Source organism: Diaphorina citri, unplaced genomic scaffold, assembly GCF_000475195.1.
Source record: "Diaphorina citri unplaced genomic scaffold, Diaci psyllid genome assembly version 1.1 scaffold1949, whole genome shotgun sequence".
Lineage (NCBI taxonomy): Eukaryota > Metazoa > Arthropoda > Insecta > Hemiptera > Psyllidae > Diaphorina > Diaphorina citri.
The window spans coordinates 36,336-50,079 of NW_007379375.1; the positions used below are offsets into that span (position 1 = coordinate 36,336).

The 13,744-nt window shown below is 43.5% G+C and overlaps 1 protein-coding gene across 1 annotated transcript in view; it reads left to right on the top strand.

Moving 5' to 3' along the window:
• The window catches only part of LOC103517756 (chitin synthase chs-2-like), a 33,232-nt gene that overhangs the window by 2,589 nt on the left and 16,899 nt on the right, over nt 1-13,744 (top strand). Inside the window, 13 exon segments of the mRNA XM_017447570.2 lie at nt 13-306; nt 645-872; nt 1,046-1,245; nt 1,387-1,597; nt 2,018-2,218; nt 2,503-2,729; nt 3,254-3,421; nt 4,407-4,712; nt 9,670-9,975; nt 11,493-11,740; nt 12,074-12,237; nt 12,586-12,749; nt 13,392-13,568. Coding sequence (XP_017303059.1) covers nt 13-306; nt 645-872; nt 1,046-1,245; nt 1,387-1,597; nt 2,018-2,218; nt 2,503-2,729; nt 3,254-3,421; nt 4,407-4,712; nt 9,670-9,975; nt 11,493-11,740; nt 12,074-12,237; nt 12,586-12,749; nt 13,392-13,568 — 2,894 coding nt within the window.

Below are 13,744 nucleotides of genomic sequence, written 5' to 3' on the forward strand. Positions count from 1 at the left end.
TCTCTCCTCCAGGTCGAGACAAGCAGTTCGCGGTGTATCTCCCAATCGAGGAGCGTATCGCCTGGTTCTGGTGTCTCATAGCTGCCTTCATCGTTCCCGAACTAGGCACGGCTATCCGGTCCATCCGAATCTGCTACTTCAAGTCCTGGAAGAAGCCGCCCCTGCACGATTTTATCTTCGTCACCTCCATGGAGCTGTTGCATACCCTGGGACTGGCCTGTCTGGTGTTTGTAGTACTGCCCAACATCGATGTGGTGAAAGGAGCTATGCTTACCAACTGTTTGTGTTTTCTGCCTGCCTTCCTCAGTGAGTATTATAGGCTTAACGTCATTGTATAATGTCAGTCACGGTCAGACTGTCTGACAGACCACGGTCTGAGCGTGATTACTTCTAAGATTTTTATTTACGGGAGTTTTACAAGCTACACGCCTCCTAACATTCGGAAAAAGGCAGCGGCTAGCGATTAATTAAATCAATAGTAGCCGGGTTGTATCCAGGATTTTATTGAGGGGGAGTTCAAACAGTGATGTTTGAGGCGCCGCACCGTTCTGTCATTTTGAATCAAATTGGCGAAGATAAGTGATAGTAGTGATACATATTACGTAAATCATTCTAAACATGCACTTTCCCTTCTCTATTTCCAGCCCTGATATCTCGGAACACCAGGGGCTGTACGAAGGGTTCAGAGAGGTCCGAAGTATACCTGAAGGCCATGATGGACATGATAGCTGTATCTGCCCAGGCTACGGGGGCCCTCTTGTGGCCCCTGTTGGAGGGGCACAATGACCCCTGGCTGTGGCTGATACCGCCGGCCCTGTTCTGTGTGTCCTGCGGTTATTGGGAGAACTACACGAGCAAACATTCAATATTCGGTGAGTGACGGCAGTGATTTCGCCTTTTGTTCAGCAATCACATGTATTGAATTCAATTTCGTGGATTGGTAGAAGCTTAACCCAATGTCGATGTCGATTCACAATAAAATCATATTGATCGACGGCCGTCGACTATGTGTGGACACAGAATATTAATCTCTTTGCTTCCTCAGGTTTCATGAAGTCAGCATGGCGGGTTAAGGAGAGACTGAAGCGTACCCGATACTTCACCTATGCCTTCGTGTCATTCCTCAAGATCCTGGTATTCCTGTGTTCTGCTCTCGTATTCATGTCATTCCGCGGAGAAAGCGTTACGGAATACTTCTCCAAGTTCCACGACTCCTTCTCACAGCACAAGATTCGAATTTATGAGGTAAGTTTGGAGTGGTTTCTGAAACACTCTGTATAAGACCTTGTTTAGACTGCGAGAGTCAAGGGACTTTTCAGTCCTATGCCGGTAGTACCTATAAACAAGGTGTATTCTATTCTAAATCTCCCTCTGTCTCCCACCCAGGTGATGTACATGTACTACCTGCTGGGTCACCGCCTCATGGAGTTACCCCTACCGGTAGACAGGAAGGAGGTTATGGCCGAGAACACTTACCTACTCACCTTAGACGGAGATGTGGATTTTCAACCGGACGCTGTACGACTACTGGTAGATCTGATGAAGAAGAATAGAAACCTGGGTGCCGCGTGTGGACGTATTCATCCTGTGGGAGGAGGTAAGGGGAAAAGATCAGTGTTTCACTGCCGTTTTTATTTCGTAGCAATGAAACAAAATTGATGTATGTATTCTGTGGTGTAGCATGCCCATCCCGTAGTATGTTCCTCATCAAATGAGCTATAAGGCTAGCCACTGACTCAGGTAGACCTGAGAGATACACCTGATCAGGTCCGCCTGTCTACCTGATAAGCACACACACTATAAGGTAGGCCTGCCAGGTACGGCTGAAAAGGTCCGCCTGTCCGATCTACCTGATAGTGAGTGGCTGACCAAAGAGACTTCCCATTTACTATTTACATAGGTGCTGGGTCAACACGAGAACACCAGAAGTTAACCTGTTGAAATAGAAAAACGATAAACACTACACTACTGAGCTTGGTTCTCAAATTCATCAATCTTGTGATTTCCCCTCACTCAGGTCCAATGGCTTGGTACCAGAAGTTCGAATACGCCATCGGTCATTGGCTGCAGAAAGCTACCGAGCATATGATTGGCTGTGTACTTTGTAGTCCTGGATGTTTCTCTCTGTTCAGAGCCAAAGCTCTCATGGATGATAATGTAATGAGACGCTACACTACCAAATCAGCTGAGGCCAGACATTATGTGCAGTACGATCAAGGTGAGTAGTGGTCTGACAAGTCAGGGGTCGTGGGTTCATAATATACGTGTACGTAGTTTTGCAATTTAACCCCAACACAGGGGTTAAATTTGTCTTGACTAGTACACCATCGAAGTAAGATAAAGTATATTTTAGTCCCTTCCGATAAGTACCTGCCATATGTATCTCACAGACCTGGACAGTAAGTCCCTTTCGAGCAGGATCAGCAAGATTTATTCTACAAACCCTCTAACATCATCTACTCTCCTCCATTTACAACCTCTGATCTTTTCTACTATTCTCAGGTGAGGATCGTTGGCTCTGTACACTCCTACTACAGCGAGGCTATCGAGTAGAATATTCCGCCGCCAGTGACGCTTACACCAGATGTCCTGAGAGTTTCAATGAGTTCTACAATCAGCGGCGGCGATGGGCGCCCTCTACTATGGCTAACATTATGGACCTGCTCATGGACTATAAGAGAACGATCAAGATCAACGATAACATTTCCATGCCCTACATTTGGTACCAGGTAACGATTCATAGGTCTATGTCCTCTTCTTGGTGTCAAATGCCAATTTTTTCTGTAAAAATGCTAACGTTTTTACTAACGAGGGTTTCCTCTTCATGCAATCTATCTCATATTAATCTCACCCGGCCTGAGGAGGATAGGTATTTATTTTTTATTTGCGATACAAATACATTAAACATAGAGCTGAAGCCTTCATGAAATAATGAGTGGGGTCGGGAAAAGCCAGCAATACGCGAATGCCTAGATTCCTAGAAGGTAACACATTCGGATACAAACCACGCGCACCGTCCGTTGACTTCAGTAATCCATTGGGATCTGGTACATTCAATGTACCATTGTCTCTGGGGACAACGTTTTAAATTTTATACGTACCTGCATCAGACTTTGGCTTATAATCAGACTATGTTAAGTTCTTTCAGGAGTTTTAGGCATAGACCTTTGTAAAACGTCTGTTCTCTATACAGTCTATACTGGACTTTATCTGTATTTTTATCACTAATAAATCTCTTGGTTGTGATTCCCAGGTGATGTTGATGGGAGGTACCATCCTAGGTCCGGGCACTATATTCCTCATGTTGGTGGGTGCCTGTGTGGCCGTATTCCACATTGATAACTGGACCAGCTTCTACTACAACATTACGCCCATTCTCTTCTTCATGTTTGTCTGCTTCTGCTGCAAGTCCAACTTACAGGTAAGGCTTCATGTTTGAAGGACTTGGAACCAAAAATACACTTTACATTTAAAGGGATGGGGGAAAAAGAGATTTAACGTTTTAACGACTGTAGTGACGGGAGTTTCGTCCTACATTCGGGGACAAGCTACAAATTACAAATACTAAGCTACCGCCTCAGATGAATCTCATGCAATCTATTCCCCCAATCCATATACTAATCACGCCCAACGTTACTTAACTTCAATGATCCTGGGCGGACTGGCGCATTGAACATGCTATGGTCGCTAACCTTTGAGCACCTCCGTTCGGGAATCGAACCCGCGACCTAACGCTTACAAAGCAGACGCGCTGCCCTCCACGCTAACTAGGCTGGCTTTTTAATCAGTAAAGCCATTCTCTTCTTCATGTTTGTCTGCTTCTGCTGCAAGTCCAACTTACAGGTAAGGCTTCATGTTTGAAGGACTTTGAACCAAAGATACACTTTAAATGGATGGGGGAAAAAGAGATTTAACGTTTTAACAACTGTAGTGACGGGAGTTTCGTCCTACATTCGGGGACAAGCTACAATTTATTACAAATACTAAGCAACCGCCTCAGATGAATCTCATGCAATCTATCCCCCCCAATCCATATACTACTCACGCCCAACGTTACTTAACTTCAATGGTCCTCGGCGGACTGACGCATTGAACATGCTATCGTCGCTAACCTTTGAGTACCTCCGTTCGGGAATCGAACCCGCGACCTAGAGCTTATAAAGCAGACGCGCTGCCCTCCATGCTAACTAGGCTGGCTTTTTAATCAGTAAAGCTTGGTACACAATACACACGCTGTGATTTATAGACCAACTTGTACAACCAAGCTGGATTAATCACCAACTCTGCCAACAAATTCAGGCTTAACCTTGTTTAGACTGCTGGGATAAAGTGACTTTTCAGTCCTATTCGGGCAGGATAAACAAGGTATATTCTATTCTAACCGATGTTTCTCTATTAATTTCCAGCTCCTCCTGGCTCAAATCCTATCGACAGCGTACGCCCTCCTCATGATGGCCGTCATAGTAGGTACCGCCCTACAACTCGGCGAGGACGGTATTGGGTCCCCGTCCGCTATTTTCCTCATTGTCATGTTGGGGTCGTTCATCATAGCCGCGTTACTTCACCCGCAGGAGTTCTTCTGTATTGTATTCTTCTCTATATATCTCCTATCGGTGCCTTCCATGTACTTGCTCCTGATTCTGTACTCGCTTATCAATCTGAACGTGGTATCCTGGGGAACGCGTGAGGTGGCTGTTAAGAAAACCAAGAAGGTGAGTTTTTTCCTTAACGTTCGTTCTCAGCTTGCTTTGTCCTATCTTGTCTTCCTTCTCGGAACGGCTAGCTTTCTCCTATCCTGTCTTTCTTCTCTTTTCGCTTTCGGGACGATGTACACTCCTACTACAGCGAGGCTATCGAGTAGAATATTCCGCCGCCAGTGACGCTTACACCAGATGTCCTGAGAGTTTCAATGAGTTCTACAATCAGCGGCGGCGATGGGCGCCCTCTACTATGGCTAACATTATGGACCTGCTCATGGACTATAAGAGAACGATCAAGATCAACGATAACATTTCCATGCCCTACATTTGGTACCAGGTAACGATTCATAGGTCTATGTCCTCTTCTTGGTGTCAAGTGCCAATTTTTTCTGTAAAAATGCTAACGTTTTTACTAACGAGGGTTTCCTCTTCATGCTATCTATCTCATATTAATCTCACCCGGCCTGAGGAGGATAGGTATTTATTTTTTATTTGCGATACAAATACATTAAACATAGAGCTGAAGCCTTCATGAAATAATGAGTGGGGTCGGGAAAAGCCAGCAATACGCGAATGCCTAGATTCCTAGAAGGTAACACATTCGGATACAAACCACGCGCACCGTCCGTTGACTTCAGTAATCCATTGGGATCTGGTGCATTCAATGTACCATTGTCTCTGGGGACAACGTTTTAAATTTTATACGTACCTGCATCAGACTTTGGCTTATAATCAGACTATGTTAAGTTCTTTCAGGAGTTTTAGGCATAGACCTTTGTAAAACGTCTGTTCTCTATACAGTCTATACTGGACTTTATCTGTATTTTTATCACTAATAAATCTCTTGGTTGTGATTCCCAGGTGATGTTGATGGGAGGTACCATCCTAGGTCCGGGCACTATATTCCTCATGTTGGTGGGTGCCTGTGTGGCCGTATTCCACATTGATAACTGGACCAGCTTCTACTACAACATTACGCCTATTCTCTTCCTACCCCAACACCTATAACTGTACCAACACCTATATAGCTATAACTGTAAAACATGTTCCTTATAAAATGTCAAAATAAATAAGACCTTGGTTAGACTGCGGGGGTAAAGGGACTTTTCAGTCCTATCCCAGCAAGATAAACAAGGTATATTCTATTCTAAACAAGGTCTCGTATATTTGAGGGGTTAAAAATTAACACATGTTTCTACTTTCTCTTGTTCCCTGGCACGAAACGAAAGACGAGATGATGGAGCTGGTCAAGTCTATTCTGCGCTTGGATGAGGACCAGTGCGCACGGCGCGTTGCGCAGAAATATCTGCGCGTGGTCGATCCGGATTATTATGAGTATGAAAGTGAGTTGCCGAAATATCTCCTATTATTTATTCCTAGGCTTTTAACATCATAAGACTAGAATCAAGCATCCAGTATGGCCACTGGCCAGCCTAGTTAGCTTGGTTGGTAGCGCGTCTGCCTTGTAAGCGCTAGACCGCAGGTTCGATTCCCGCCCGGGGCGGATTTTATCCTGATGGGATAATGTTCGTTCTCGGAAGTCATAAGACTAGAAACAAGCATTCAGTATGGCCACTGGCCAGCCTAGTTAGCTTGGTTGGTAGCGCGTCTGCCTTGTAAGCGCTAGACCGCAGGTTCCATTCCCGCCCGGGGTGGATTTTATGGGATAATGTTCGTTCTCGGAACGGCTGGCTTTCTCTTTTAAACTTTTTTTTTTAATCGTGCTTGATTATTATTTTCATTCTTTTCGCAGCGCACATCTTTTTCGACGACGCGTTCGAAATTTCCGACGTGAATGACGATTGGTCGCAAGTGAACCGGTTCGTCAAGCTATTCGTATCCGTCATTGACGATGCGGCGGCGCATGTGCACGAGACTAACATTCGCATCCGGCCCCCTACCAAGTATCCGACACCGTATGGGGGTCAGCTCGTGTGGACTCTGCCTGGGAAGACCAAGATGATTGTCGGTTCGTCAAGCTATTCGTATCCGTCATTGACGATGCGGCGGCGCATGTGCACGAGACCAACATTCGCATCCGGCCCCCTACCAAGTATCCGACACCGTATGGGGGTCAGCTCGTGTGGACTCTGCCTGGGAAGACCAAGATGATTGTAGATTTGACTTTATGCTCTTAATATGAGTAGGTAAGTAGAGGTATCTAACTATCCTACAATAACACCTAAATCAAGTCAGATTAAAGTTCGCTCTGTATTTGGTTTTATGAAAAGTTCGAGTTAAGTCATTATTGTATTTGGCAGATCATAAATCACTAGCACTAAAGACTTAGTACAGTTGGTACTTGGTACTCAGGACACAAGATTGATATTATATCTTGTGTAGCACAGAGGGGGGAGTAATGGTGGGCAAAGTAGTTCACTATAGCATGATCTTATAGTATGCTATACCTTTTTTCGTATGTCTGTATATTCTTAATGTGAAGGTAGTATGATGCAACTTGGGACAATTCTGCTCAAGTGATATCTGATATGACAGTACCTTTCCAAAGTATCAAAGTTTATTTATTTTCATGTTTCAACACATTGGGTTGTTAACATACATCAGACATCAGTAGGTATATACAGTAGAAAAAAAAGCAAAGAATGAGACAAAATGTGAACATAATCTAGAGCAAAAGAAGGATTGGGTTGGATGGAAGAGAACGACCTGGCGAGTATGCCGGAATATGGTCTTGGTCCGGAATACGGGTTTGTTTTACGTGGTCGGGGTGGTACCTTTCCCTGTAGATCTATTATGCCCTCCACTCAGACCGTAAGTCTGAGTGTGAGTGGCGGAAAAAATTTCAGACCTAGGCCTCACAGACCTAGATATTAAGCTTTTCCGACCACACATGTTCCTACTGTCTGACAGAGTCTATTAGACCTAGGTGTGGCAGACTGTCTGAGCTCGAGTGGCGGGCATAAGGCCAGGCACTCACACTCAGACCGCCTGACAGACAGCCTGAACGTTACAAGTGTGATCTGACTATCAAACGTAAGTAATACACTTTGTATATTATTCATGTTCATACAAAATGAAAGATTTTGTGATCCAATGATCACTGGGCTCGCAACAGTTAATTAATTAAAATATTACATCACTCTGAGAGGCGATGGAGTGAATGTATCGCAATGTAACATTCTTACATTCCCTCTCTCGAATATCAAGTGACCAATTGTTACTATAATCGTTTATCACAAATAGTTATTACCATAGGGACAGGCAAATAATACATCATAAAAAGATATAGGCATACCTATTATTTTTGCCGTATTTCAACTATACTTTTCCCTATTAAGCGCGAGAGGTTGAACAATCAGTCATTGTTGGAGCCTAGGTCCTGTGTGAATATGAGCTAACACATCATTAGACTGTACTTATCCACAATCATAAAGTACGGGAGCATACTCATTAAACTTTAGACCATAGAAAGATAGGTACTAAAGATATGGATGTACTTACATATACATGGGATATCATTATTGTATGGGTCCCTAAGTACCTACGTACGTAGGTAATAATAATGAACTCTAGAGTGGAAGGCATTAAATATGTACGTGTCATTTTGACATCAAATTCTAGTCGTAGGCTCGTAGATAACAGTTTATGAGCAAATACTCGTATGTGCCTCAGGCAACATAGCAAGTAGTAGTTACGTATATTGATCAGGGACATATTTAGGGGAGCCTCGGGTTCCAAAATGTAGTAATATATTAGATCTTGTTTAGACTGCGGGAGTAAAGGGACTTTCAGCCTCATTCTGGCAGGATCTTCTTCGTCTTTTCCCGTGTACAGACGGGGTTGCCGTTTTTCGTCAGCCTCTCAATCAGCCCTAACTAGGGTGATTACTTCGGGCTCACATTTGGTTTTGGCTACAAATTTTATGAGTGAATGCCCTCCGCACTCAACCTTTACTATTTCTTTAGCAAGGGGAATTCAGGCTGGTATCCTCCGTGTTTAAAGTACCCCAGCCAGACTAAGCTTGTCTACTCCCTGTGTAACGTCCCCCAGCCCGACAGCAAATTCAATAAAATCATTCACAAGTCCCTCACTCTTCTGCCCCTCACTCAGGTCCAATGGCTTGGTATCAGAAGTTCGAATACGCCATCGGTCATTGGCTGCAGAAAGCTACTGAGCATATGATTGGCTGTGTACTGTGTAGTCCTGGATGTTTCTCTCTGTTCAGAGCCAAAGCTCTCATGGATGATAATGTAATGAGACGCTACACTACCAAATCAGCTGAGGCCAGACATTATGTGCAGTACGATCAAGGTGAGTAGTGGTCTGACAAGTCAGGGGTCGTGGGTTCATAATATACGTGTACGTAGTTTTGCAATTTAACCCCAACACAGGGGTTAAATTTGTCTTGACTAGTACACCATCGAAGTAAGATAAAGTATATTTTAGTCCCTTCCGATAAGTACCTGCCATATGTACGTATCTGACAGAGCTGGACAGTAAGTCCTTTTCGAGCAGGATCAGCAAGATCTATTCTACAAACCCTCTAACATCATCTACTCTTCTCCATTTACAACCTCTAATCTTTTCTACTATTCTCAGGTGAGGATCGTTGGCTCTGTACACTCCTACTACAGCGAGGCTACCGAGTAGAATATTCCGCCGCCAGTGACGCTTACACCAGATGTCCTGAGAGTTTCAATGAGTTCTACAATCAGCGGCGGCGATGGGCGCCCTCTACTATGGCTAACATTATGGACCTGCTCATGGACTATAAGAGAACGATCAAGATCAACGATAACATTTCCATGCCCTACATTTGGTACCAGGTAACGATTCATAGGTCTATGTCCTCTTCTTGGTGTCAAATGCCAATTTTTTTCAGTAAAGCTTGGTACACAATACACACGCTGTGATTTATAGACCAACTTGTCGTACAACCAAGCTGGATTAATCACCAACTTTGGCCAACAAATTCAGGCTTAACCGATGTTTCTCTATTAATTTCCAGCTCCTCCTGGCTCAAATCCTATCGACAGCGTACGCCCTCCTCATGATGGCCGTCATAGTGGGTACCGCCCTACAACTCGGCGAGGACGGTATTGGGTCCCCGTCCGCTATTTTCCTCATTGTCATGTTGGGGTCGTTCATCATAGCCGCGTTACTCCACCCGCAGGAGTTCTTCTGTATTGTATTCTTCTCTATATATCTCCTATCGGTGCCTTCCATGTACTTGCTCCTGATTCTGTACTCGCTTATCAATCTGAACGTGGTATCCTGGGGAACGCGTGAGGTGGCTGTTAAGAAAACCAAGAAGGTGAGTTTTTTCCTTAACGTTCGTTCTCAGCTTGCTTTGTCCTATCTTGTCTTCCTTCTCGGAACGGCTAGCTTTCTCCTATCCTGTCTTTCTTCTCTTTTCGCTTTCGGGACGATGCTACCTTAGCAATCACAGTTCCCTCCATCAAACCTCTTGAAATTTTAATGACGTTATCCCTATCTTTTCAATATTTCTTCAGGAACTCGAGGAAGAGAAGAAGGCCGCCCTGTTGGCCAAAAAGAAAGCCAAGAACCCGCTGCTCATTGCCTGATGGACGTGGGACTAATTCACAATAAGGGTGTCGTCATAGGACACGCTATTGAGACAAATAAGTCTACTCCTAGCCTTTTTATCTTGAAAAAGTCAAATCTGTGTGCCAAAACATCCTAAAATGTAGAGCATATTCACTTTTTATTTTATTTCATACAGACTACAGAGCCACATAGGTATTGCCTGATGGACGTGGGACTAATTCACAATAAGGGTGTCGTCATAGGACACGCTATTGAGACAAACAAGTCTACTCCTAGCTTTTAATCTTGAAAAAGTCAAATCTGTGTGCCGCCAAAACATCCTAAAATGTAGACCATATTCACTTTTTATTTTATTTCATACAGACTACAGAGCGATGGAAAATTACAGAATTGTACCGGTTTCAAAACTTGTTTTCGCCCACTAAAGGGCAGTAATCAGTAAATTAGTCACTAGGGGCGTGTTCCAAGAACAACTCCACACTTTTATTTTTCACTCCACGGACAAAAAATATTGTCAAACGGTATGGCATTTTTCTGCTTGTTAAGTGAAAAGTGAGGAGTGCAGAGTCGGTCATGGAATAGGACCCCAGTCAATTTTCAAGTCAATGTCCTAAAAAGACGGTATCTGGTACCTGTTTACTAAACTTTGACTTTTCAATCGCTCTGTGTGTACAATTGATTCTGTTTTGGCATGTTTTGCATCGGAGCCTTGAACATTTTAAGGTATGCTCTGAGATTTCTATGTGTTTCTGATTAACTCTGCTAGTCTGTATTCGCTTATCAATCTGAATGTAGTATCTTGGGGAACGCGTGAGGTGGCTGTCAAGAAAACCAAGAAGGTGAGTTTTTTCCTTAACGTTCATTCTCAGCTTGCTTTGTCCTATCTTGTCTTCCTTCTCGGAACGGCTGGCTTTCTCCTATCCTGTCTTTCTTCTCTTTTCGCTTTCGGGACGATGATACCTTAGCAATCACAGTTCCCTCCATCAAACCTCTTGAAATTTTAATGACGTTAACCCTATCTTTTCAATATTTCTTCAGGAACTCGAGGAAGAGAAGAAGGCCGCCCTGTTGGCCAAAAAGAAAGCCAAGAACCCGCTGCTCGGATTTCTGCAGAACTACTCACCTGAGGCTGACGGTGATGAGGAGGGCAGTCTGGAGCTATCGTTTGCCGGTCTGTTCAGATGTATGTTCTGTACGTATCCCAAGCCAGTGGATGAGAAACAACAACTGCTTAGAATCCTTATCTTTTCAATATTTCTTCAGGAACTCGAGGAAGAGAAGAAGGCCGCCCTGCTGGCGAAAAAGAAAGCCAAGAACCCGCTGCTCGGATTTCTGCAGAACTACTCACCTGAGGCTGACGGTGATGAAGAAGGCAGTCTGGAGCTATCGTTTGCCGGGTTGTTCAGATGTATGTTCTGTACGTATCCCAAGCCAGTGGATGAGAAACAACAACTGCTTCGCATAGCGGACAGCTTGAGTTCGTTGGAGAAACGCTTGGACCATATTGAACGGTAAGACTTTTCTTAGTTTTCCTACTGCCGTCCAGAAGGTCCCGGGTTCGATTCTTAGAGTTTTTTTTTTAGGTTAAAAAAAAGATTGTACCTCGGTAACGTTTTTGCATTACTTCAAGGTACAAAATTTTACATCCATGCCTATTGCCTATCCAAGTTTAATCTAGTATGACACAGACCACACGAGTCTAATCTAGTAGGTGTTCTATTGCTTCCTTTGACTTTTTGGATATTAATAAATAAATTAATTAAATTAAAATAAGTGGGAGATATTTGAATTTGTTTGGACCTTTTATCAAGTGACCAAAATATACATTACTTTACCATCCACAGAGTGGTAGACCCGAACATGCCCACCCCGCACGGACACCGCCGACGTACTACCTCAGCCTCCAGTAGCGCTCACCATGCCATGGGTCTGGGTTCGGTTCCCGAGAATAAGAGCGAAGATGCGTCCAGTAATGAGGAAGATGAAGACAGCGATACAGTGTCCACAGGTAAGAGAGAGAAGAAGAAAGGAAGAGGGGATTTTATCCATACTTATATTGATCTCTTTTATCGTCTTATAAGGGGTAAGCTTACGGCAAATATTTGTGTTGTCCCTTCTTCAGATAAATTTTCCTTGAAGTGAAAAAAAAAGCTGTTTTTCTTCTCTCTTCGATTTCGGGACGATAAGACCTTGAAAAAAAAAATCGAATAATGATGTCTACCTAACTTCTTATCTAGAAGTACTTTTTTTGCCAACCTCAGTGGTGTAGTAGTTGCCGCTGTGGACTTCGGATCAAGAGGTTGCTGGTTCGAGTTGGTATGAACCCATAAAATTTATAGGTGTATTCTTGTTTCAGCGGAACCCAAAATCGAACGCAACGACGACATTAACCCCTACTGGATCGAAGACAAGGAACTGAAGAAGGGACCTGTTGCTTTCATTTCACCCAACGAGAGAGCATTCTGGGTTGATTTGATAGACAAGTATCTCTACCCCATTGATAACGACAAGGCTGAGCAGGTAACGAAAATTATGACCATAATGGGTTAGTTATAATAACTTAATTTTTAGGATTAGGCAATTTATTTTACTCACGCATGGCCTTGATGCTTAGCAAAAAAAAAAAAAAAAAAAAAAAAGCGGCCTTTGTACCTACGTTAAAGGCACTCGTTCCCGATCTTATGTGATCCTTATGTTAAACATTGTTGAACGTGGTTGGTACTTGGACGGGTGACCGCCTGGGGCATTATGTGCTGCTGGCTGTTTCGTCCGTACTCAGCCTCGTGAGGACAACTGAGGAGCTGGATTAAGTTTCACAGATAAAGGCAAGGTGCAAATCTTCAAAGCAAAAAAAGTGCCCTTAGGTAGGTAGGTAGGTATAATATTGTTAACGTTAAAGTAACCAGTTTCTTTTAGATCACTCAAGTTAAACATCGTCGAGCTATCCGAGTATCTGGACAGGTGACCTTCTGAGCAAGTCGTAACGATGGACTTAGTTCTATTGACTAAATTCCATCACATTGTATCTTGGATCTAGCTTTTTTCCTCGCAAATGATATACGTTATAATCCTCTCTTGGAACTGCAATGACTCCAGAGAGAGCAATAACTTCTACACAAATATTAACCCCTCCCTATGCCTCTGTCCAAAAAACTTTTATAGAGTCGAATAGCGAGCGATTTGAAGGACTTACGGGACCAGTCCGTGTTTAGTTTCTTCATGGTGAATGCCCTGTTTGTCGTGATCGTGTTTTTGCTTCAACTCAATAAAGATAAATTGCACATCCGCTGGCCATTCGGGGTTAAAACGAACATTACGTTCAATGAGTCGACCCAGGAGGTAAGAAACCGGGTGAAGTGTTAGACTTGTAAGTGCCGAGCTTATTGGGTTGAGTCGCTTTCATTAGTTTACCCAGCGAAAACAAATGTGAACATGAGACCCTGTTTCTATTAAAAAATGTCGACCGATATAAAGCCAAAAAACAAAAAAAAAGGACAGTCCATTTCCCTTCAAAC